Consider the following 27179-nt stretch of genomic DNA (forward strand, 5'->3'; position numbering starts at 1 on the left):
TCTATATCCTTATCTTGATCTCTCTTTTCCACTTCAGCTTCTTAACTTTTCCAACAGCTGACTGAATTTCCAACAGTATCTTCAATGTTCTAACTTAGTTTGCTCTACTAAAATTGAATTCCTCTCTTAATTACTGATTTTAGTAATGGTATTACCATTTTCTCAATCCACAGACTTAAAAGTTAAGTCATCTTTGATTCTCTTCCTTTCTGTTTGGTCCCTAGGTCCAATTAATTTCCTAGTTCTATCGAATCTTTCTTCAAAATAGTTCTTAAATCCTACCTTTCCTCTTCATTTTCACTGCTGTCATCCTAGACAACATCCTAGTCTTGTAACATCAAGATGATAGCAGGAGCTTCTTGTCTGTGCTAGGCACTAGTAACAGACCGACTTCCCTATTAGTATCTCTGCTTAGAAACCTACAAAATTCCCCACAAGAACAAGATAAATTTAGAACTATCCGTTTGACAATTAAAAATCTCCACAACCTGACAACATTTAGCTTGGGTCTTATATTTGTCCAACATTATTCAGTCTAACATCATGAAAGAGTTTGAGCTTTAGAGGCAGGAAACCTGAATCCAAACCCTGGCTCCATCATTTATTAGCAATGTGGTTATGAGCAAGGAAATTAACTTTTCTGGGCTTCAGTTTCTTTACCTGAAAATGAGGATAATAATACCAACCTCGCCCAGTTATTTTAAGATAAGGTAAGGGCATGGTAGAGCTTCTGCCACAAAGTAAAAACTCAATAAATGATAGCTGTTATGCCACTTCTCCTATATAATATAAAATAGACCAGTTCCTTTTGCCTATCAAAATCTATCCATTCTTTGAGGCCTCAGTTATAATGAACTTTGTCCGCAAGAACCTCTTCTGAACAGCTCAGCCTTAAGTGATCTTTCATAGGGATCTCCTCAGAAAATATGTCTCTTATGAACATTTGTACCCCATACACTTAGTTTGTAAGCTCTTCTGAGAGTGACCGTGTTATACATATTTTGTGTTCCTGTTTTACCCATAGCAGAAACTAAGTAAATATCTGTTAAATATTACTGCTTCATCTACCAATGTTGAAATGACAATTTTGGGGTTTTTAGAAGAGCTTAATGCTCATTTCATCATACTGACTTTTTCTGAAGAAAGTAAATGGCTTCCATAACTATCGTTTAATATTACCTACCCAGTAGCTCAGTTTTATTACTAAGATGTTAATAATTAATTGCTATAGATAAAAAGAGTTTATTTCTCTATAATAATACATTCTTCAGATTTTATTTTAAAACCTTTAAACATTCACTCTAATAAGAATTGTGGAATACCTATCAAATCACTTCAAGCAAGAACCACAAAGGAAACATAAGCTAAGCAAGTGACATCATATTCTCTCATTCAATGGCTTCTGGAACCAAACCAATGACTCAAATTTTATTTTCATCAAAGAAACATAAAAGGCAAAAACATGTTCTTAATGTGATTTTAAATAGATTAAAATAAGTTTTAAAAGACTTAAAACTTTTTCAAATGTTCATCTGTAATTGTACCTATACAGCAAAAGAATTTCAGAGCTGAAAACATCTGTCTATTATCTCATAGTTTTGTTTATATATTGTTAAATAAGTGATTTGGCTGTTGTTTTTCTTTTTTCATTGAATAGACAGATGGGCTGTTAGCTATTTTTTTGTATCAAGTACCTGGAGATTTTATTAATTCATAAATGTAAATGAATATCATTAAAGATATAATGAAATATGTTATTCTTAACAGATACTAAACTATTTCATATTGAATGAAATAAAATGTTGCTTTTTTCCAGTCAGTGACTCACTACAAAATTATCTCTATCTAAAATAAATTTTTATACTCTATTTTAATCCGCTTGATATTATTTTGATAAAAGATGTGTTTAATGATTAACAGTTAATTTAATTGATGTATTTAATGTATTTTTCTTTAGTGTACTACAACTTTCATAGCCTTCTCTTAACAGGACTATGTATTAAGTCTACAGTTTTTCTATAAAGAATGCTGATCTATATTTAGCACTTGAATTCCTGGTTGAATTTCAACTAGACAAGAAAAACATATACCTTACTCACCACTTTACCAGAAATAAGTAACTTTTCAGTCTGCCAATAAAAACAACAACAACAACAAATACAACATTTGAGCCAGGGTTACATTCTGGTTGGATGAATTATAATAACCATAAATTCACTCACTATAGGCAAGATACATTTCTGAAACAGATCTGATCTGTTCTGTATTGCTCAATCTAGAGATTTCTTTTTGATAAGTTAATACATTAAGACAGATGTCAAAAACAACAACAACAACGACAACAACTTACGGGAGGTCCAGTGTCCCCTTTTGGCCCTCTTAGAGTCTCCATTTCGAGCATTGTATTAAGATCCTCATAATAATAATAATAATCATAAAGGTCCGTCTCATAGTTACTTTCGATGGGATAGGTAGCATCAGGATCAAATTCACCTTCTTTCCTTAGGTCAAGGTGATTGTCCACAGACGGCTCATCTGTCACTCTGTATAAGGTTGTGTTAAAAATCTGTTGTAGTTCCATGAGTTCATTAGTGTGTAGATTTGCTGTGATACCCTTCTTGAGATTAGTAATTGTTTCTTGTTTCATATGTGGAAGAACAGATGATATCTTCTTAAATGGTGACAAACCAGTTACTCCAGCATTATGTTGTGTGACATTGTCAGACACATTTGGGAGAGAACTAAATTTCTCCTTGCTATTTGTTCTCACCTTATTGAGATGATGGGTCACTGACAGGCTTAAATTTGTCTGAGTAGGTTCCTCAGTGATCGTTTCTTTGGCCTGAATTCCATGGTTTTCAAGATCCACAGCAGAGACATTGCTTGAATGAAAAGACGTTGACTGAGATTTTGCTATCCGATGTCCTTGTTGTTTACGGACCGTTGCAGAATCATTATTTATGATATTTGGGATGCTTTTGCCTTTGGTAAATGTGTCCTCTGACAGCACTTTTTCACCAAATTGTTTGGGCAAAGGAGAGTTTTCCAGTATCTCAGGTGGTACGATGGTTGTAGGAAGGCGGCTTATCTCAGGGCGACAACGCTGTTTCACACATCTGCAATAATCTGCAGATGCTTCTGCAGAAGGAATAATATCCAACTGACATACTATTCCTTCAAAATGGACAGAATTATTATTCATACTTCCTAAGGTAAACACACTGTTAGAATCAAAAGTCTGAACTTCCAAAAGAGTCTCTCTGCTAAAACATTTCTTTCCACACTCAACAAACAATGAGACAACTTGGTTTCTAACAGTAATAGCAAATGAGTGCCATCGTTCATTGTGAACACTGTAGTTGAAAAATACAGACTGCTTTCCTCCAAGGTACACTACTAATTTTTTAGGTAATAATTGCACTCCTAATTGCAGTCTATTTTTATTTCTAATGCTGAAGAGAAAGGCATTGTTTACTCTATGTGACTGCAACCCAATTAATATTGTAAATGGCTGTTCTAAGTTGACTGGTAAAATTTTCAAGAGAGGTGACTCGATGTAAGCATCATTTGTTAAAACGACACCTGATTCTGTTAAATGGACCCCCTGAGGTAGAGGTGTAGATGGTGATGGTACAGCAGTCACTGATGAAGAGAGTCTTACATCTTTGCCTCCAAGGCCTAGTTGATGAAGAATGTCTATGCCTGGGAATTAAAAAGAGAGAGAAAGAATCTTACTCTTAGGTTTTCATGTGTTCATATAAATGTTTGAATATGAGAACATATTTCTTGTCTGTATCAACAGTAACCCCTAAAGTAACCATGCTCTGTCAACTTCCAGGTAATGAGAGATATGGAGAGGAAAAGTAAAATGTTATACTCAGTAATCTGAAACACACACATATACATACAACCGTGTGTGTGCATGCACGCACACACACACGCACACCAATATTCCTAAACCCCAAAGTTAATAAATGTTCTCTCATTTTTCCTGATCAGTTTGGAATCTTATTTGTTACTCCAATGATATTACTTCTTTAACTAGAACTTAAAATTTTATGACTTCCCTGTTAAAGAGGAACAGGGGACACAGTTACCAAAAAAATTTATAATTTGGAAATCATTTTATAAATTAAGTTCACATAATCTTTTTTTTTTTTAAAAGATTTTATTTATTTGTTTGACAGAGATAGAGACAGCCAGCGAGAGAGGGAACACAGCAGGGGGAGTGGGAGAGGAAGAAGCAGGCTCATAGCAGAGGAGCCTGATGTGGGGCTTGATCCCAGAACGCCGGGATCACGCCCTGGGCCGAAGGCAGACGCTTAACCGCTGCGCCACCCAGGCGCCCCCACATAATCTTTTAAACTATAGTTTTTCAGGCTATTTTCCCTTATAGCCTTCTGGGAATTTACTAGTCACATAAAAGTTTTCCCTATGCCTAATACCTTAACTTTCCTACATACAGAGTATTCAGTCACCTTGATATCTCCTAGACAGGAGAACTTTAATTCCTATTGTTGATGATCACATACTTTTTCTTTCCCTTCCAAGTTTCTCTTGCTTCCATTATTTTCTCAGTCCTCCATAATAATTTTTATCCAAACAATTTTTAGACTCTTTTTCAATATTTATTATATAATATAGATTTTATGTAATACACATTTTATATAATTATGGTCTTTTCTGGTTTATTTTTATTGCAATGTTACTTCTAGCATACTGCTTATCTCCCTTATCCAATGATAAACTCTTGGAAGACAGATTCTGTGTCTGATTCATTATTGGATATCTACTATTCTTGCCTTGCAAATAGTTCTACAATTTCTAAATTAATAAATTTACCTAACCAGAATCTTACCAGATGCCACATTTATCTCTAGAGTCTTATAAAATTAAATACAATTTGTAAAGAATGATGAGTCATTTCTTAGAGATACAGAACAGTTTAGTCAGCCATATGATCTTTATGATTTGGGGGGTTATAAACCTCCCACCTGTATCTTTGTACATATATAATCATTTCCAACAAGAAATGTCAAAGAATATTAATTTATAACTGTGATAAGTGAGAAAAAAATAAAAATTTTTGAAGATTAGCCAAGAAAATTGTGAATCATCTTAGTTTTTCTTTTATAAGTTATTAGTAGATGTTTGATAATTCTGTTTATTACAAATAGCAAACATAATGGCAAATATAACTCATACATAATCTAGCAATACAATTAAAATGTTTTCTCAGCAAAGAGTTTTATAAATAAAATACTTGTGTTTTTGTTTTAAGGTTAGAACAACCATCATTTTATTTATAAAGTATAGTTTTATAATAGTTTTAAATGCTGTGAATGTTAGTATCTAAGAGACAGTATGACAACATCTCTCAATCTTTTCCAACAAAACATTAGTAACAGCGGTTTAGAATTATATACATCTCCAGGAATTTGGGGGAATATTTTAAAGAGGCCCCATAAAAACACAAAAAAATATCTTGACTTCTCATACTTTATAATTATAATTTAAGAAAAACTTTAATTTTACTCCATAATATGGCTATTTTTTAAATATAAAACATAAGTTACCAGCTAAATCAGTTAACTATCCCCACTTCCAATCTTCATTGAAAATTTTTACTCTTGAAACATATATCTGCTTAGTCTGTGACTTCGGGTACTCTTGTCCAATGATATCTGCCTCTGTGAGTGTGCATATCTCAATCTGAGAAGTAAACTATGTTAGAAACACTGCTCCTATGAAAATCACAATGCTTAATGTGTATACAATCATATTATGTGAAAGTTATCATTCTAAGATGCCATATAGGCTATCTTTACACAAAGGAAGTGCCACATTTATGTGGTATAATAACAAGGGCTGCTCCTTGCCCAAAGAAAACTTCTTGCATTTAACAATAACCCCTGCTATCTAGTACCTCAAATTTCTGATGCTATTAAAGGAAATATTACTGGAAAGAGTATTATTTGAAAACTTCATTATATATATATGTATGTGTTTTTAATATTTCATATATATTTTCCTTTAATTCTATTTTGAGTTTTTACAACAAATTGCTGAGTTTAAGAAAAAAAAAAGTCTTTGAAAAGTTGCTATTTGGTAAGTGTCTTGTTATTGAACCATCCTTGCATTCCTGAAATAAAATCTCCTTGATGATTGTATGTTATACTTTTGATACCTTGCTGGGTTCTTGAAGAATAAAGTATGTAGAACCATCACGTCAATATTTATAAATTAAGACTTGTCTGTGTTTTTTCTCTTATTGTACTATCTTTATCAAACTATAATATTGATTCATTATTTTCTATGGCCTAATTTAAATAGAATTTATTAGGCTAAGTTTTAAAAACATAAAGTACAAATTCAACACCATTCTCTAATCACAAGGCTAACAAGTTAGATTTTGATAACAAAATTAGAAAACAAACAAACAAACAAAATCCTTTAACTGAAAATGTAAAGGTTTTCTCCTAAATCATTTGGGTCAATGGGAAAATACAAATAAAAACTACATGGTTTTTAAAAAACAACAAAAATGAAAATACTGCAGATCAAAATCTATGGGATATGGTTCTAGAATTATCTTTTAGAAAGAAAGATTTATATTTTTATTCTGTTACCTTTAAAATTATAAATGTACACAATGTCCCTAGTTCTTTTTATTTAGACATATCTACTATTTCTTTCCTATGAACAGTGTTTCCTTTATCTTTTCCTCCCTCCTCCCCTTACCCTTACCATCTAATATTAGCCAATAGAATTAGCTTTCTTAGCATTTACTTTTTTATTATTAAATATCCTGATAGTATTTTTATTTGCTTTATCAGCTTTGAATAATATTAATTTCCAGATTCTACATATGAGCCAATCAGCAAACTTAATGTACTTCCTGTCTTTTTTCCCTCTTCCCTTCCCATTTGTCAGTGATTGTACCATTCCTACATTAATTCATATGGTAACTTATATGCAATTCTGCTCCCACATTTTCTTCTGATAAATAGAGCCAGTCTTTTTATAGTCATTTTCTCAGATATTTGTTTTTTGATGAAGTTTATCCTCTACTACTCTCCTCAAGAAGCATTCATGGGAAAATTTTCTGGATGTTTGACTTTTTAGAATTGTTTGTTGGTAGCCTTGTATCTTAAATTTCATTGGATATAAAATTCTCTGCTGATACTATCTTTCCTTGAATATCTTATAGATATGATTCCACTACCTATAAGTGTGGAATATTAGGATAGAAAAATCTGAAATCAGTTAATTTTATATCTCCCTCTAAGTGACTCAATTTTATTTTATTTTTTTTACCAACATGCCTCAAAGAGCTGTTCTTTATCTTTGAAGCGAAGTGCAGGTTTTATTAGGATATGGCTTCATATTGACCATTCTGGATAAATGTTTCCAGGAATACAGTATACACATTTGCTGTACAGATCCAAGTTTTGTTGTTGTTGTTTACTTCAGCAAAGTTTTCATGAATTATATCCTTGGATATTTGTTGTATTTTAAAGTTTTTGTTTTCTTCTTTAAAAATTCCAATTATAAGTATGTTTCATCTCCACTGTTATTTTCTATGTCTATCATTTCTCTGCAATCATTTAAAATATGTTCTTTATCTTCAGTTCTGTTTGATTTTCTCATTTCTGTCTTTACCGTGTTTCCTATAATGTCTAATCTCTCTTTGTGCTCCTTCCAATCTCATCTTGATTTATAAAAAGGGTTTTTTCCTATGGCATCTTTTCTGAGTTCTACAAGCTCACAATTCATATCCTTTTAATGTCTTGCCATATCTTCCTTCTCTTGAGTTCTTATGTTTCTGTTTTATGATCTTCCTTCATAGAGGTGTGGGGTTTTTTTATGTATGTATTCTCATTTTGCTGTTTTCCCCTATATTTTCCTTATTGTACCTTTCTATTTATGCTGTGCCAGTTGCTTTTAGTTACTTATTATTTCATAGTCCAAGAATTTATAGAAGGACGCTGAAGGAGAAGACAGAGGGCCATGCCTTCCAAATCTCAAAACCCAAAGGCTATTTTAGCATTACTAGCATTCCTTCCCAAATGGCTTTTTGATATAGCCTCACCTTCTTCTCTGAATCAAACCTAATCTAGCAGAACTTCTACAGCCAGCCGAGCTGGCACCCCCTTACTCTCCTTGCCCTGTATCCACTCTTATTGGTATATGCTTCAGAATGAATCCTTCACCTTACGAAGTAGATTTGTGCATGTTCTGAGATCTGTCCCCACCAAGCCATTTAGCTATTATATGTTCTTCTTTCTTGTACTTGCTCCTGGGAAACTTCTGTCCTCCCCAGATCCTGCAGCACTTGTTTTGTACAAGGGCTCAAGGTTAAGTACTTCAGGGTATGCTCCTCGTCTTTAAAAAAAGTGTGTGGTTATGCTGTCACTTATATGCTTTTCTCAGCATATTTTGAGTTTGCAGATTTTATCAGTCCCTTGTTTTGCTGAAAATGGGGTCTTCAGGGTTAAATATTATTTTATTCTTTTTTTTTTTCATATGATATCCAGAAACAGAAGTGGGAAGATAATATCTCATGGTTCCATGTCTATACTTAAAGTCTATACCTATTTCACAGATGAAGAATCTGAGGCCCAGAGAGATTACATAATCTCTCAAGGTCATATAGGTCAAGGTCATATAGGTGATAAATAGTAGAAATGGATATGAGTCCAAGCAGTCTAGCTTCAAAGTCTATAATCTTTGCCCCACCACACTGCCTCACAGCCACTGTATGCTCCACATCACCTCACATATCCCTTGGCAAGCCTCATGAATTAATCATAGCAGTTATTTCTTCCCACAGAATCTCACAGTGGGAAATACACTCTGGGTAGCCCCCAAAGTTGGTATCTGAGTGGATATCTAAATGTTAATCCAGTTTTAAGTTTCCAGTCTTATTGTGAATATGTTTAGCAAATGTTTTGAGCAGATATTGATAGCAGAATAGCGAACTCTTAAGGATAAAAGGTACAGATGAGAAGGAATGGAGAGAACAGGAGAAAGTCTTCTATCAGAGGATAGACTCTTTACTGTTAATTTAGGTCTGACCTGGATATCATCAAACTGCAATTTGGAGGTTAAATTTAGATAATTGTTGATGTGGGAAACAAAGGCAGAAGAGAAATTATTAAATTTCCTTACTATCTACAGCCCATTGACAAGTCCTTGAAACAGGCAGTGTGACATTCCTCTAGGGACTCAATTGCCTCCGTGTTAATACTCTGCTAAGGGTAAAAGGCAACCTTAGCCCAATACCCAGGATTCCATAAGTCTACCTTAACATATAAAAATTCCTTTAGAAATTTTATCTCTAAACCCCCCAAGATATGTGTTGGCAATCATCCCCCAAGCATATGGCCCACCGATATACATCTGAAAGGTCTCATGACTAAGGTTTTACTAGACGGTAATAAATAACTTCTTCCCAACAATAGCTAGCCCCCTCAAGGTCCTGGAAACCTTGCTTCCAAAATTCATTAGAGACTTATACTATCCCTAACCCTCTTCCAACTTGAAAGTATATAATGGGCCACTCCTCATAACCCCATGGCAGCTCTTTCTGCCTGCGGCTCCTGTCCCCAAGCTTTCATAAAACCACCTTTTTGCACCAAAGACGTCTCAAGAATTTTTTCTTGGCCATTGGCCTTGAACCCTAATATCTTTTCCAACATCAATTGGTACCGATGAATACAGCAAGAAAAAACTAAGCTGTCTGTAGTAAGTTACTTGTTTCATGAGTGGCCCTAACCACAAAATCAGTCCAGTTTGTGTCACTTAGGAAATCAGTTACTATTTAAAGAATACTGATTACCAACTAGGCACTTCACTAAGTGCTTTGCTTTTTTTTTTTTTTCATTAAGAAACTTTTTTCCTTTAGAAATTTTTTTCTAAATAATTTTTTTATTTGAGTATAGTTGGCACACAATGTTATATTAGTTTCAAGTGTACAACATAGTTATTCAACAAATCTATACGTTACGCTACGCTCACCATAGTGTAAGTGTAGCTCCCATCTGTCCCCGTACAATGCTATTACAATACCATTGACTATATTCCCTGTGCTGTATCTTTCATGCCCATGACTTCATTCCATAGCTGGAAGTCTGTGTCTCCCACTCCCCTTCATCCATTTTACCCATCCCCTCACCCCCTTCCCTATGGCAACCATCAGTTTGTTCTCTGTGTTTATAGCTCTGATTCTGCTTTTTGTTTGTTTATTCATTTGTTTTGTTTTTCAGATTCACATATGAGTGAAATCATATGGTATTTGTCTTTCTCAGTCTTATTTATTTCACTTGTGCTTTGTATTTTTTAAAGAATAAAAATAATAGCAGCATTCATTAATTCTACATACCAAGCACTGTTCTCACAACTTTATTAAGCCACATAATGCTCACAATAACCCTATGAGGTAGGTAGTATGGCTAACTCTGACAGTCATAAAAACTAAGTCACAGAGAATTTGAATCACTTTCCCAAGGTCACCCAAGTAGGAAGGGTAGAGGCAGAATCTGAAAGCAGGCAGACCTTCTGACTCAATCTCTCAACTGGCAACTTTTAGGAATGCATATGTCACCTAACAGCAGAACTGATTTTATCTTTTTCACCTATTTGCTTCTTAAACAGAGAATAAATCATGGTGTCACCAAGACAACGGGCTTTGCTCTTTTCACTGTAAACACCAAGACTAATGACTTCATCCAAAACATGATTTCAGTAACCACATATGCTGACTCACAAACCTCTCTCTGGACTTGCAGATCCAATGGCCTACTGAATTTATGCAGGAGAGATTAGATGTCCTGCAAGCACTTCTAACTCAATATATTTCCCCCCACATTTGTTCCTCTTACTTTAATGCCTCTCTTAGTGAAGAACCCCACTACCAAACCACCAGCCAGAGTAATATTTTTATAGTGTCAATTATGTCATGCCAATCTCCTGAACAAAATCCTCCCATGGCTTCTGTTACAGTAAAAATACAATCTAAACTCTTTACTTGGTGTATGAAACCTATGTCATCAGCTCCCTTCTTATCTCTTTTCTCATCTATTTTCATTTCATCCCACATTACTTTGCACCAGCCACACTGGTCTTTCCTTATTCCTTAAAACCACTAAACTTATTTTGCATTTGTGGCAACTACACTTATTGTTCTTTCTGCTTAGAATGCTCTAAACCTTTCGTTCATTCAGATCTAGGCTCAAATGTGACCTCTTCAGAGAGGCCTTCCCTGACAACAATACCTAAAATATAAAATTGTCCTCCTCCGTGCCCCAGTGACTCTCCAACATCTTACTATGCTTTATTTTTTCCTCACAACCCAGAAAATTTAGGGGGAGATATATATAAATATATCATATATATCACATATATGTGTATGTGTGTGTGTGTATGTATGTGTGTGTGTATATGTATATATGTGTGTGTGTATATATATATATATATATATATGCCTATATATGACTTGCCTATAGCTTTGCTATATGTGTGTATATATATATATATATATATATATGCCTATATATGACTTGCCTATAGCTTTGCTCCCCAGTTGAAATGTTAAGTCCATGAGGTTAGCACTTCATCTTGTTTTACTGTTATATTCCAACATACAGAATAATGACTAAAACAAAGTAGGTCCAAAGTACTGCTTGAATGAATTAATCAATCAATCGAGCCATCTAACCAGAAACCTGGTAATCACCTTTAATACTTCCTTTTCACCCATTCTCCATAACTATTCAGTCACCAAGTCCAACACAAACCTTAGTTAAGCTCTCTTTATCCTTAGATTATTACCTTAGTCTCCTAATAGATTCCTTTGCCTCTTTTAAGACACCCTTATCCAATCTGTTATCCACACTGCGGCCAGAGAAACCTTTCTATGTACACAACAAAATGAACATTTAGTTCATGACACCACTTCCTATAACGCATCAGTGGCTCTCAAAACTTTTAGTGTAAAACTGAAACTTCTTATTTCATCCCTCAGGCCCTTAGTGATCTAACCCCTGCCTGCATTTCCAGTCTCATATCTCATGCCTTCCTAAAGAGCTTTCCCCTTTTTAATTCAAAGGTGATCAAACCCAAAAGATCAGAAGAGGAAGATGTAAAGTGTAGGAAAAAAGGATCACTCTCAGCAAGAGAATATAGTAGAAATAAAAGAGAACCATTAAATAAGGAATGAAGTATCCATGCTCTTTCAGCCTTATGGATGTCCTGTTTAGGAAAAATCTTTTTACCATTTTCTATCCCCTTACTCTTTCATTAAAGGATTATGACTTATTTTAAAATAATTTTTGTGTTAAGATATTCCATGGAACTGTGCATGTCTGTGACACAGTTGATGAAGTTGAGCAGATTAGCACATTTAAGATTATCCTTGTAATTGTGAGTGGTATGGTGGCCTTATTGCAAACTGTCAAATTATGCAACTGAATCATTGGGACTCCCTGTCTTGATTTCACTTTCCCCAGTCCTTCTTTCCCCCCTTTCCAATATGGCACCCAAAATCCACACACTACTTGTGTAGTAAAAAATTTAACCTAGTTTACATTTGTCATCAGCTCCTAGGAGGCACTCCCTAAGCCCTTGAATATCTTGCCTGATAAAAATATCTTTATCTGAGGGTTGTGGACCACACCAGAGAGTCCAACAATGTGATTTATGGTAATCTGTTCAACCTCAAGAGGAACTGGAGACTGAGGTCAGCTACTTGGGCAGTCCAGCCTGTCCACCTAACAGAGCCCCAGTAAAGACTCTGGACATGAGGGTTCAGGTGAGTTTCACTGGTTGGCAATATTCTGTACGTACTATCACACGTCATTGCTGGGAGAGCTGGCACTGACTCCACTGGGAGAGGACAACTGGAAGTTCTACATGTGGGACTTTCCTAGACCCTAACCCTTGTGTCTCTTCTGCGGGTTGATTTTAATCCATGTTCTTTTGCTGTAATAAACCATAACTGTGACTATAACTGATTTCACTGGGTTCTATAAATTTTTCTAAAGCATTATTGAGACTGAAGGTTGTCTTGAGGAACCTCAAACTTGTAGTTGGTATCAGAAATAAGCTTGGCCTTGCTGACTGCCCCCCTAGTTTACACTAGCCCTTACACATTTTTCCTTCAATGGTATCGGCTCACTCCATGGCATTCTCCACTCTCAATTTTTTTCTTTTCCGTTTCTTAAATTTCTTGCCATATCAAAATATATCTGTGTTTAAAAAATAATAAATCCCATCCTTTCAGAGCCCTGCTAAGTATATCCCCTCATGCCAAATTTACTTATAAGACTTAGTTTGAGTGTTACCTCCTCTGTAAGCCTTCAGTGTAATTTTTGCTTGTTGTTGTTTTGTTATACACTAAAAGCAAATAGATCACACTCAGTTTGCTAATAAAATCAATCTTCTAAGCCTATGGGGCTAATGCTGAAATGTAGGCACAGATATTCCAACCTTGCTCGCCTTTCATTTGAAACTTGTATAGTAAGCACCACTGATACTACTATCACTAGTCAGAAGAAAAGAAAGAGAGAGAGAGGGAAGAAGAGAGGAAAATGGAGAGATAGAAAGTGGGGAGAGGAAGGAAGAATAGAAAAAAGGGAGAGAAAAAGGAGAAACTGAGTCTCAGCAGATGATAACATTATGACTTATACCCTAGTATTTGACTTTAAATCCAGTGGCTAGATAATTAACTCTATGGTGGAGTATAGTATATGCCTAAAGAAATAGATATGGGAGAGCCAATTGTTATACTTGTTTTACAAGTTTTACAAGCACTTCTTTTTACAAGAGAGCCAAGGAAACATTGCAGCTGTCAATATTCAACAATATTCTATCATAAATCGGAGGAACAATAGTAATATTATGTTTGCCCCTCAAAAATGTAAGGATTCTTACATTTCTGAGTAAGTGGTAGCTTAAAAGATTTAAAAGTTACCAACTTTTAGATAAAAGGTTAAGAGTAATATCACTCAACAGAGTGTAATAAGTTACAGTGTTAACTCATTAAATAAATTAATATAATATAGCACTTAATTTAATAAATTCTCACTGTTTAAAATTATCATATATCTGGGTCAGCAAAATCTCCAAGCTATATTCTTTCTGGTTTGTAGAATTGAACAAATTAAATGCTTGTTTAAAATAAAGTCACAAAGGGGCGCCTGGGTGGCACAGTTGGTTAAGCATCTGCCTTCGGCTCAGGTCATGATCCTGGAGTCCCAGGATGGAGCCCTGCATCAGGCTCCCCACTCAGCGGGGAGTCTGCTTCTCCCTCTGACCCTTCCCCTCTCATACTCTCTCTCTCTAACTCTCTCTCTCAAATAAATAAATAAATTTTTTTTAAATAAATAAAATCACAAAGTTGTAAATAAGAAAAATAATATAAGCCTTAATATTCTTTTCTTTGTCAGTTTACCCGAATTGACTAAATTAACCAGGTAATTGTCCAATATCCACTTTCTATTGTTCTATATAGTCTCAGCCAAATAGTCAGTGCTAGAATCAAGACTCAAATACAAGCTGCCTGGCTTCCAGCTCACTGAGTTAAGGAACGAAAGGAAGTGCTTAAATTCAACTATTTTAGTTTATTTCAGTTTTTCAATATTATCAGTATATAGGAAAAGAGAAGGATCTTGAGTATTCTTTTTTCCTAAAAAAAATTATTGTCTTCATCATATAACAGGCATACACTAAACGCTTGACATGTATTATCTCATTTTACCCATACAACAACCCTATGTAGTAACAACTATTATTATCTTCACTTTAGAGTTGCTGAAAATGAAGCTCGCAGTGTTTAAGGGACTTGCTCCAGATCACATAGCTAGTAAGCCCTGGAAGGCTTCCGACTCTAGAATACCTGTGCTTTATGGAGCACCACCGTCATACTGGGCATGTGTGACTTTGTCCCTACTGTAAATAACACACCTATTATGGATAAAGAGATAAAAGCAAACTTGTTCATAAAATGCGAAATGAAGCTTTAACCTATGTGTAAAGATTTTCGTGAAGTGTCCATAAGGGGTTTTGGCAGAAAATCCTTGGAGTATCTGCAGCTAGAATGAGCTGATTCTCTGTTAACAATAAACACATTTTGGATTCATTTCCACAGGAAATACTCTTTTCGGAAATAGTATTGTATACATGTGGTTCTCACACCTAGGGATCATGGAGCTGAGAACGCTGTGTACACTGGGGATTAGCTACACATCTTGCATGATGTACATATCCCGCAGAGGCACTGCAGCTAGTCCATCTCTGGCGGCCAGCCCACCAACACAGACTGAGTAATAGGGAAAGCAGACCTTGTCAGATAAGGAAAGGGATCAATCTTCTGTCAAATCCTCAGAAAACTCAGCCTTAAATAAAGTTTTCCTTGAAGCAGAATCATGTATTCAATAGGTTATACCTAAAAATTGGTTATAAAACAAATGAAAATTTAAAGATGTTTATTTATTTGAGAGAGAGAGAACTTGCCCACATGAGCGGGGGTGTGGGGGGGGGCAGAGGGAGAGGGAGAAGCAGACTCCCCACTGAGCAGGGAGCTCCACATGAGACTCCACCACAGGACCCTGCGACCTTGACCTGAGCTAAAGGCAGATGCTTATCCAACTGAGCCACCCAGGGGCCCCACAACATTTAAATTTATTAACAGGGTATTTTAAGTGATTTTCTTGGCTATGTTAAAGCTTCAAGGAAAAACTGAAAACATGGCAAATAACAGATGTTTACATCTGTTCAGTCTTAAAATCGCACTAAAATGAGAATAAGGAAATGGGCTTTAAAACTACCTGGGCAAAGGGAATGGCTGGAAGAGACAACAGCAGATAAGAGATATCAAGAAATTTTTGAAAGATGAAAAGCACAGGAAGGAATTAGCAAAACTGGAAAAAACAAAAAAACAAATCCTGAACACTACAGACATGTAGTGTAGCATTGTAAGTGCTAATGCGGGTGGGCCAACTCACATCAAAAAAACCCTGAAAATGCTCAAGAACTGAAGATGCCAAGTCAGTGAATTTAGGAGGGGGGCATGGGGCTTCAATGGGGGGGGGGGGGTAGGGGTGGTAAAAGTCTGTATAAGAAGCTTTGAAACCACAATAGAAAATTAAAGCTTACTTGTGTAGAAACATTGAATCAATCATAGCAGGAGATGGAAGAGAAGCACCATAATGAGAACAAGCAGATTCAGTTAAACTCTCCATACTAAAAAATGAGACAGCCCCTTTATATCACTTAACTCCAATAACAGAGGCAACTAGGATTAAATTCCACAAGTAAGATACTGAAGAATTCTTTTCTAAAGAAACTGTACAGCCTTAGACACTCATGGCCAGCAAGAAAATGGTCAGCTAAGTTCCTACTGCAAGGCCCTCCATGTAAAATATACCAGTTAGCAAGCCTAGCCATGAAAACAGTTTCCAAACATATTTTTAGTGCCTTACTTTAAAATGACAAAACAGGTTGTACAGACATAAAGACTTTTTCCAACATAAAAGACAGACCAAAACAAACAAAACTTTATAGGAAACAAAGGCAATGTGGGGAGCACAAGAAAAGTTCAAAAAAGTTTTTTTTTTTTTTTAAGATTTTGTTTATTTATTTGAGAGAGAGAGAGAGAATGCACATGAGCCAGGGGAGGGGCAGAGAAGCAGATTCCCTGCTGAGCAGGGAGCCCGATGTGGGGCTTGATGTGGGGCTCGATGTGGGGCTCGACCCTGGGACTCTGAGATCATGACCTGAGCTGAAGGCAAACGCTTAACCAACTGAGCCACCCAGGTGCCCCCCAAAAGTTATTATCTTTAGATACATAAGAGTAGATATTGCATCAAAGAAACAAGAACAAGATGTTATCTTTTTTTTTTTAAAGAACAATCTGAGTAAGAAGGCTCTTAAAAATTTAAATACAGGAGAAATAAAAAAATTAAATGTTTGGAATAATGACTCATGAAAATCTAATATAAAATAGAATAAAAAATAAAGATAGGAAATAGGAGTTAAAAATAAGAATATAAGACAGTCAAGCCAGGAGATCCAATATCTCAACAACAGAACTTACAGAAAGAGGAAATAAATATGAAGAAAGAACTAACACAGAAAAATTGCCAGAAAATGAAAGATGTTTCTACATTGAAAGTCCTACTGAGTGGCCAGCACAGTAAGCTGAGAAAAGATCTGTACCAAGCACATCACTGTAAAATTTCAAAGTACCAAGGATAAACAAGTGATCTTAAGGATTTAAGGAGGAAAAGAAAAAGGTCACATGTAAAGATTAATATAACAACAGACTTCTGAACTGCAAGCCAGGAGACAATGGATAGAAGTCTTTAAAACGGAGAGAAAAGCCTACAGCCTACAGTTCTGTACCCGCTCCAATTACCTTCAAGTTTATGGGTAAAAAAATCACATTCTCAGAAAAGCAATATACACATTCTCAGGATGCTACTGGATGATACGCTCCACTCAAATAAGGAAATGAATGATGAAAAGGAAAATAGGAGTTCCAAGACACTGGATCCGACACAGATGAGAGACATTAACTCCGCAGGAAGCTTAGAGAACTACCAATCCACAGAACAGGAGAATTTTAGCTTTTAAAAGGAATAGCTCCAAAAAAACCAAAAAAACAAAAACAAAAAAACACAGATGGTTAGTGTATTTGGTTTGTTTTTTTTGGAAAATATTTTTCAAAGTTTTTCAAGTATCTAAGAATTAGTGATAGTGACATCTCCTGATTAAATGTTACATTATTGTTTCATGCCAATTTAATAAAAAGAATGTACTTTAGGAAAAAATTACTTCTAAGTTTCTGATAACACACTACTATTTTCATTTCATTTTTTAAAAAAGATTTATTTATTTATTCGAGAGAGAGTGCACTCATGTGCACACACTCACGCACATGCGAGCAGTGGAAGGGGTAGAGGGAGAGGAATAGAGTCTCAAGCAAACTCCTCTCTGAGCACAGAACCCAACATGGGGCTCAATCTCACAACCCTGAGATCATGACCTGACCCAAAATCAAGAGCCGGCTGCTTAACCAACTGAGTAACCCAGGCGCCCCTTTCATTTCTTTTTTTGAGCTCAAAAAAGTATCCAATTTTTGGAAGTCAAAAAGGTTTTAAGAAGATTTTTCTTTTTGTTAAGAACTAACAATAAAATGTTATGGTTACAGGAAAACTAAAAATTACGGTGTTCACTCTGAAACAAAGGAGCAGATTTTGTATTCCATAAAAGAAATCTTAAGGCCAAAAGATATTATTTCCTTCATTGGTTCTGAATTTTTTTTTAAAAATCCATAAAAAATTTTCAGTTTTCCTTATATCCTTCTTTGCCTGGGTTTTTAAAATCTTGATAATGCTACCTTTTGTAAATTATTAAACTCATGACACCAGCAGATGGCAATTGTGAAGCCAAGAGATGCGTAGTAGGAAGAGGGTTTTTTGTTGCTGTCAGGGAGGGACAAGCCTAGATTCAAGTCCCAGCTGTATGAGCCTGAGCAAACCCCTTCAGTTTCTTCATCTATAATCCCTATCCTGGAGGCTCATTATGAAGATTAGAATAATACATGTAAAGTGCCGGCCAAGGACAAGCCACAGAATATATATGCAATTAATAATGACACTTTTCCTTCTCTTTTTGATCTTCTCTGTGGTCCAAGAGGCACAGTTCTAAAGAGTTTGTAGACTTTGCGATCAAAATACCTGAGTTCAAATCTTGGTTCTTCCATATATTTGCCTGTAACCCTTGGGGTAGTTACTTATTCTTCTTAACCTTGTTTTCATCAATTCTATCATGGGCATAATCATAAAAACCCTGTGATGAGGTACTAGTGAATATATATTCTACAAGCATGGGGCTGGTACACAAGAAGTTCTCAGAAGGTATAATGTAAGTAATAACAATGAACTAAAAGACACAGTTTTTCTCCTCTTCAAGGCTAATTAAAGCAAAATAAAGGAACAGAAATGACTTAGTCAAGAATAGCATTTCATGAAGTTATATGTGACATGTGACCTAATTAAACCATTTCCCCGTAAAACAGAAAATGCCTTCCAAGATATCTTTTAATTCATCTATGTGCTACTTGACAGAATACTTATCTACTTGGCAGTTTGGGCAATCAGAGAGAGTACCACCCCCTCTTTTGTGCACCCTCTCTCTACCTCTGCATATTTCATTTACTTCTCTCCTTCTTACTGTTGTTTAGTTGATGGACCAAATTGGCAAGTGGCTTGTGGACTTGGTCGCTGATTTGAAATGTTGGTTTTGTCAGAATGCATAATTTGGCAGCCCTGCTGATATAAGACAGAGGAGCAAAACAAAAAAAGCGGGGGGGGGGGGGGGGCATGGTGGTGATACTGTCTGTAGATCCAGCATAATTCCTGGGTTTTTCTCTTTGACTTTGGCTTTTTATTTTTTTAACCTTTGACAAAGGCACTTGTTTTTACACTTTGAGGCCAGAGACATTCTCTGATTTATATTTCCATCACTGGTAATTAGGACATTAATGTGGCAAATAGAAGATACTTTTTAAAATGTTATTTAATAAATTAATTTGAGTATACATAGATTCCTGAAACTCTATCACCATAGTACCAGAGCAACTAGCTAGCATGCAAAAACAAAACATTGAACTATTTTCTAAACCTCTCCATTTGAATTAAATAAAAATCCCAAACCCACTGGTATGTAAATTGTATTTTGTTTCTTAATGATGTAAATCTAGATGGAACATTTAGTATATGCTTGTGTTGTTTCAAGAAGTGCAAAGGTAACTCAGTCACAGTTTGCCACCCCCAAGAACTCCCACTTCAAATGAAGTCACAAGCAAAGCCTTTTCACTATACAAAACTCCCCTTTTATAGAGAGTTTGCTTAAAAATGTAAGTAATTTCTTAAAGGTCATATTTCCCCCCAAAATTGGTTTTTTCACCCTTACATTCTTATTGTACTGGATAGAATTTTTTATTGTTTCGTGTTGAATTTAAGGTTCTGATGATTTTAAAGTCATATACTTTTGCTGTTTGGAAGCAGAATTTTTATATAAGCAAATAAGTAACAAGGTAACTTTCTTACCTTGTTCTTGCGCATGAACAGCACCCCCTGCCACACATAGCACAATAAAATGAAGAAGCAATTTCCTAAAAAAAAAGGGGGGGGGAATTTTAGTGGATATTTACAACCTATGAATCATATAAAACCCAAAATGAACTCTAGTACAAGATTAAGAAATAATCTATCATTTTTAAAAAAATTTTATTTATTTATTTGAGAGAGAGAGCGAGAGAGAGCAGGAGCAGGGGTGAAGGACACAAGGAGAAGCAGACTTCCAGCCTAGCAGGGAGCTCAATGCAGGGCTGGATCCTGGGACTCTGGGTTCATGACCTGAGCTGAAGGCAGACGCTTAACCAACTGAGCCACCCAGGTGCCCCAAGACATAAGCTATCACTTTAATTAACACAGTATTTTAATACTCATCATGGCTTAAGTTCCAGCTTTGCCACTTACTATATGACTTGGGCACACTTTTTATCACCCCAGTGTTTCTTCATCTGTTAAATTTATCTCATAAACTTTTTCAAAGATTAACTGAAAAATTTCATGTAAGGCACACAATATAGTACCTGGCACATAGGAAGCACTCAATAGCTGTGAACTAGTATAAATGATATTATTACTATCATGACTATATATTACATCAAACTAAGATACATGTAATTTTATACAAAGTAATAGAAGTTTACACAAAGCAACAGAACTTATAGTCACTTAACCGTAGTGACTATAAATTGTGGAACCAGTGATTTGTTTAAATGAATGTTTATATGTCAAAGCCATTTATCATATCAAAGCCATCTGAATATCACTTGTATCAGATTCATGCTATCTGAGTTCTGAATAGCAATGGCCTGTAGACGTCAACATCGAACATTTTGATTAGCAATAATTGTGAGCACAATACTCAATCACTGCATATCAAAATGTTCATTCATATTGGTTAGCTGAGTACAAATATTTTGTGATTTTTTTTTAGTACAACCAAACTTTTCATAGATTTTATTGAGTAGTCTTCATAATTGGCTGTATCTACCCCCCAAGTGAAAACCATAGAGATAATTTCAAAGGTAATGGAAAGCTTGCTGAAAACAATAGTTGATCACCTAACTCTGCTTTTTTTTTATTCTAACCCAGGAATTGCTTTTTTTTTTTTTTTTTAATTCTAACCCAAGGACTTCCCAAATGACATTTCTGTAAAATATAGTCTGTAAGGAGTGATTACAAAGCCCCCTGAAAAATAGTTTTTTCTTTTATTAAGTTCCTGGTGTACTAATAGTAATTGGTACATTTTCTATTTATTACCAATGATAAATGTTTTTTATCTTTTCAACTAGTATAAGGAGCATGTTCATATAACAGAAATAATCTTTACAAAGTGAGCCAACAATATATAATTATACTTTTCTCCTTAGTATAATGGAACTATCTTTTATATTAAAATGGCCCTAACCATATTTTAGTAAGTGAAAAATGCATACTCTATGGTCATAGTATAGAGCACAACTTTTATAAGACAAAGTTTTGATGGAATACTTAAAACTGTCATCAATTCTATATTCTAATCAATCGAACGATTACAGAAATTTCAACTGGTATAGGCGAATAGCTGAACCATGTATTTTAATGAAGCATATAAAAGATTCCTATGTATGGTGTCATCCATTTCAAACAATAGGGGGAATGGGATAGGCCGGTGATGGGTAGTAAGGAGGGCATGTATTGCATGGTGCACGGGGTATTATACACAACTAATGAATCATCGAACTTTACATCAAAAACCAGGGATGTACTGTATGGTGACTAACATAATATAATAAAAAACATAAAAAAAAAAACAGTTCTCAGATGTTAGTTCGTTAAAAGAACCACCTGAGATGCTTGTGAAAAATGTAGGTTTCAGGCTTGCCTCAGAGATATGATTCATAAATCTGGAGTGAATCCTCAGTTTGTATACATCTTTAACTAGGTGATTCTAATATGGATTGTGCATATATTAAACTCTGAGAAACAACAATTTAGAACATTTGCTACACAAATATTCTTTTGCTTAAATTGTAATCTAATTTTATGATATGACCTAAGAGTATTTGACCCTTGGGAGGGTTGTTGTTTTTTGTTTTATTTTTATCCTTTTCTCCGGCTCTAGATCAGTGGTTTCAAACTTTACTGTGCAGCAGAGTCACCCGGAGGGCTTGTTAAAGATTCGCTGGGCTCCACCCTGAGAGTTTCTGACTCAACAGGTCTGGGGTGAGGTTCGAGAATTCGCATTTGTAACAAATTCCCAGGCAATGTTGATGCTGTGAATCTGGGCTTTACGTGGTGAGGACCACTGCTCAGGAATAGATACTACTCAACAGTGATGAAAGCCTGCCTGTTTTGAATCTGGTCTTTACCTTCACTGCACAGTGGAATCACCTGGGGAGTTTTCAAAACTAATACTTGAGTCTTGCCCTCTGCACCTGTGCCCTCAGAGAGTCTGACTTCATTTGTCTGTGGTACAGGGATTTGTAAACACTCCCCAGGTGATTCTACTGTGCAAATAAGTTGAGGACATCCGTGCGAGATTGAAATGATATCTCTAGGTTCTCCAGGATGGATCCCAAAGCGATCTAGAGTTTGAGTAGAAAGAGGCTCTTTTCCTTTCAACTTTGTATTTTCAAAAAATAACTGGGAGGATATAGACCAGTGAGACTAAAAAATAGCTCAGGCTTATAATCACAGAGGGAAACTGCATCAGATTAGCAGAAAATGGAATGTGAAAGGAATCACGTCTCATCTGCCCAAGGTAATCTGGCTCACTCAGAGTTTAGAAATAATCCAACAGGTACTCTCCTACTCAGAGGAAGCTAACTAATGAAGAGTACAACAACCAGAAGTATTCATTTAGCAATTCAGCCAACTCATAGACTTCCCCAATGACCTTAGGGGAGAAGAATGAAAAATAAAGTTCTTTCTAGACATGTTAACAAGTCCATTCCTGGTGTAAGGCAGGAAAATATGAACACATCAAACATCATCCCTTAGCCAGGTGATTTTAGGGGATTATGACAAATCAGTTGAGCCATACCTTACGTGTATTAAAACCAATGACTAAGAGAGAAGTAGAGATTGAGGGCTGAAAGAGAATTTTTCTCTTTTTTCTAATTATGTCCCAAACTAACAGCCACCCAAGGAAGAACATATGGATATCCATATCCAAAGCAATATGGATTTCATTACACCTGACCTCCCTCCCCTGAAGCTACAGCCATATCACATTATACTGTATTCTCTGGAGAGACCTTGTAAGTATCTTAAAGGCCCTCTTCGTTTCCACCTGTCAGAATCTTAAGTATCATCAAAGCCTAATTTGAATAACATCTGCTCCATGAAGTTTCCATCATCTCTAAAGATGGTTGGCTCTTTCCCTCTTCTCTGTACTCTTAATGCTTTAATTGAAACTTTATTATATGCCATATATATTGTACATTTTAGGATTAATAAGTAAATAACAAGCAATGGGTCTCACCTTTTATCTATTTCTTACATGAAATTGACACTTAAACATTTTTAACTGATCTACCCAGGTGTCCCTTTAAAAAAAAAAAGAAAGAAAGATTTTATTTATTTGTTTGTCAGAGAGAGAGAAAGAGCGCACAAGCAGGAGGAGCAGCAGGCAGAGGGAGAAGCAGGCTCCCCCCTGAGCAAGGAGCCTAATGCAAGACTCAATCCCAGGACCCTGGGATCATGACCTGAGCCTAAGGCAGATGCTTAACCCACTGTTTAATAAACATTTTTAAAATGGAAAGGAGTAACAGTAACATCTCCCAATGACTGAGGAATTCAATTTTTCCCTATAGACCTAATTCTTTTAACACTTGGGAAAAGTAAAGTAAAATAAATAAGAGTACTTTTACTTGGCTGTCCAAAGAGAGAAAGAAAAGAAAGAAGAAGGTTTAAACATATCTGATATAATAGGGTAAGTGGAAAGGCTTCTTTTTTTTTTCACTGTAACTGTTTTTCTCACCTCTGAAGTGGGAACACAGAAAAGACATCAAGCTTAACTGACATACTCGAAGAGCCAAACTCCATCATTGTATGAAATGGATGTCTAATGAATCCAGGCTTTCTGGAAAATGTCCAGTTGGGCTGGGCTTGTTTATTTTTTTGGTTTTACCCCCCTCCCATGATATCACATTTACTATACATTCACCTAATGAAGAAAAAATGTCACATTTCCACATTAGTAGATGATAGAATTCTCAAGGGTATCTGCTGTGCTTTATGCTTTACGTACCATGTATGCATTTAGTGCTAAGACATGCTGGAGTCGTTGAATAAGTTGAAAGTAAAACTGCATTAGGTTGGAGAGAAAACAACATGGCAAACACTAAACCTGGTTCTATTTCTAACTTACTGTGTGATCTTGGGTGGTTTATTTCGATGTTCTGAGTCTTGGCTGACTCAACTATCATGTGATGAGATAATATAAATTTTATATTTTGCTTTCTAAATATAAAACCCTAAAATCTGTGTCTATGGTAGGATCCTGTTAGTATACTAGCATTAGAGGACAAAGATCAAATTATTTAGCAAGATGTTCCGTAAATCACTATATATGACATGATGTTTAACCACAAATCTGGAAAGGTCTTCCTGAAGTTCTGGCCAATACTCTTTTAATTACGTAACTTAAAATACCCTACTAAGTTTGCTCATTTGTTCACATATTTACTTTAACAAAAAGTCTAGTTGGCATATTAAATATGACTTTAAATATTCGAAGCATGTCTGCTTTGGGTCACTTTTCTGTACATCTGGACTCTATGTCACTGACAGAAAGTAACAGAAGTACATATACGCAGACATTTCACAAAATCAGACCAGATCTGAAAGAAGTCAAGAATATGGTAACAGTCAATAAAAGTTCAGAAAATATAACCCATGATATTAATATCTGAGGATCTCTAGCGAAATATGAAATTGTTCTCTGGGCCTGGTCTGCTAGCCACATTTTCAGTATTGCAGAAGCCACAATCAAAACATAACCAGACATGTGAGAGGTAAAGGCCTGGAGGAGATCAGACAGGAAATAGATATCCAAAGACCATACTCAGAATATTTAAGGAACGAATATCCATCCCAGGCATCTTCCCTAAATAATTCTTACAGCTATTTAACTTTCTCTTTCTCTGATGGCTTTAAGTTACTTTAGGAGAATCCCAGGCATCTTTTTGTTTAGGGCACCCAGGAGACTCTCACATGTTGTGTCTGCAGACTACCAAAGCACTTTCTGACATAGATTCAAGTTATAAATGTAAGGACCTGTGAAATCTTATAAATAGGGAACGTTTTTTTGAATGAGATGATGATTTTAATTTAAACCAACAGGAAAATGCAAAATAATCTGAAAATGATACATGTGATAGATATCGATAATTTCAACAACTACCATACACTACATTTCCAAGCCAAAAATTCCTCTAAGTCATGACAACTTTACAGATTTTGCTCTTTACTAGCTGCAAAGAACCAGAAATAGTAACATTTCCGTCCTTTGCTGCCCAAATAACTGAAGATCAGTTCTCATCCCAGCAGTGGGGGTAAAGTCAGATGATTCAGGGAGTGAAGTGTTGTCACTAACTTATATGCAATGAATTTCTGAGACTGTCAATTCAGCTCGGTAGGTATTTGTACAACTAATACAGCGTGAGGCATACTAGAATTTTGGTTAAATTTCAAGCAAACAGGCAATTCATGAAGTACAAGGGAGATAAATGCTTAAGGACTTCAAGCGATCAAAACACCTAGAGTCCAGTCAGTAGTAGGGAAAATACCTCACCTAGTCCATCCTTGTAATACCCCCAGAGATTGTTAAAATGATTGCTGCCTAGCCTAGCAAAGTTCCTGGCACACACTAGCGTTAATTCAAGTTTTTTACATGAATGAGTCAATCTTCAGTTAGCAAGACTATCAGGTGGTCTTGAGTTTCAATAAACATACAACTTCTCTAGCATCTTCTACATGCACACTGATCCCAAGATCAAGAAGTCAGGTCATCCTAACCTCCATTTATTTCGCTAAGAAAGTAACCTGGTTTAAAGACTTTTCAGAATCTGGTCTCTTGTCTCCAGATCCAGCTCCAGTCACTCCTCTAGAAAGCGTGCTCTACAATCAACTTCACTTCTTTCAGGCCCTCAAATCAGCTGTGCTATCTCACCTCTCAGCCTTTTACTGTTCTGTCTGGAAAGTTCCATGCCTTTTCCAGTTAGGTCTCGGTGAGGATTTCATTTCCTTTAGTCAGTCTTTCTTTCCAGGATTACTGTTCTGTATCTTCCCCACTTACCCAGGACTTCTAGGTGTCCTCCCGTCTATACCTTTACCTCATTGTGCTATACCTAGTTGTTCATTTTCTGTCTCCTATACTAACCCGGGCACATTAGGGCAGCAGTTGTATTTCTGTCTTGCTCTACCATTGTATCCCTTCTGCTTAGAGCCAGGCTGGGTATGTAGTTGGAGCTCAGAAAACATTTGTTGAATAAATGAATGAATGATTGAGTGAACAATTGAGTGAATGAATGCCAGAATAATGTTAGCCTTTTATGAGAATGAAAATAAAATGATCTTTACCTCACTTCCTAGAGTTACAAATTCTAAAATAACTCATAATTGCAAACCATGGCAAGGAAACTAGCACAGCTATTTTAATTTCCATAATAAAATTTATTTTTTCTCCTGCTACTTCACAGATTACCAAGCAGAATGTCTATGCAACACTCAAAACTACTTTCCATAAATTACAATCCCTCTCCTTGAGACGTTAGTTTATTTTAAACATCTACTTGAAAGCAAAGATAACTAAGCAATTTTAAGGAAGTTTCATGCCCACTAGGAAATAGATGTTTATATCCAAACCTACCTCCCCACACACACACCTTGGTTATAGAAACTCTTTAATTACAATAATAACCTGCCTGGGGGACTTTCTGATACTGTTAAATCGTTGTATCTAACACTGAGTTTTGGTTTTAATTTCCTTTTATTACTTCCACAAATTCACATTAGGTATTACTTCCACAAATTCACAAACTCACTTAAAAGCAG

General features: G+C 35.6%; 1 protein-coding gene across 3 annotated transcripts in view; it reads right to left on the reverse strand.

The window, feature by feature from the left end:
* COL24A1 (collagen type XXIV alpha 1 chain) overlaps positions 1-27179 on the reverse strand; it is a 364391-nt gene that overhangs the window by 334176 nt on the left and 3036 nt on the right. For all 3 annotated transcript variants that reach the window (XM_087866074.1, XM_045801865.2, XM_045801864.2), the window contains exons 2-3: positions 20115-20179; positions 2351-3702 (exon numbers count right to left, since the gene is read on the reverse strand). In XM_087866074.1, coding sequence (XP_087722200.1) covers positions 2351-3702; positions 20115-20179 — 1417 coding nt within the window. The remainder of the gene's footprint in view (positions 1-2350; positions 3703-20114; positions 20180-27179) is intronic.

This window comes from Ursus americanus, chromosome 12, assembly GCF_024610735.1.
Source record: "Ursus americanus isolate L20-20 chromosome 12, mUrsAme1.1.p, whole genome shotgun sequence".
Lineage (NCBI taxonomy): Eukaryota > Metazoa > Chordata > Mammalia > Carnivora > Ursidae > Ursus > Ursus americanus.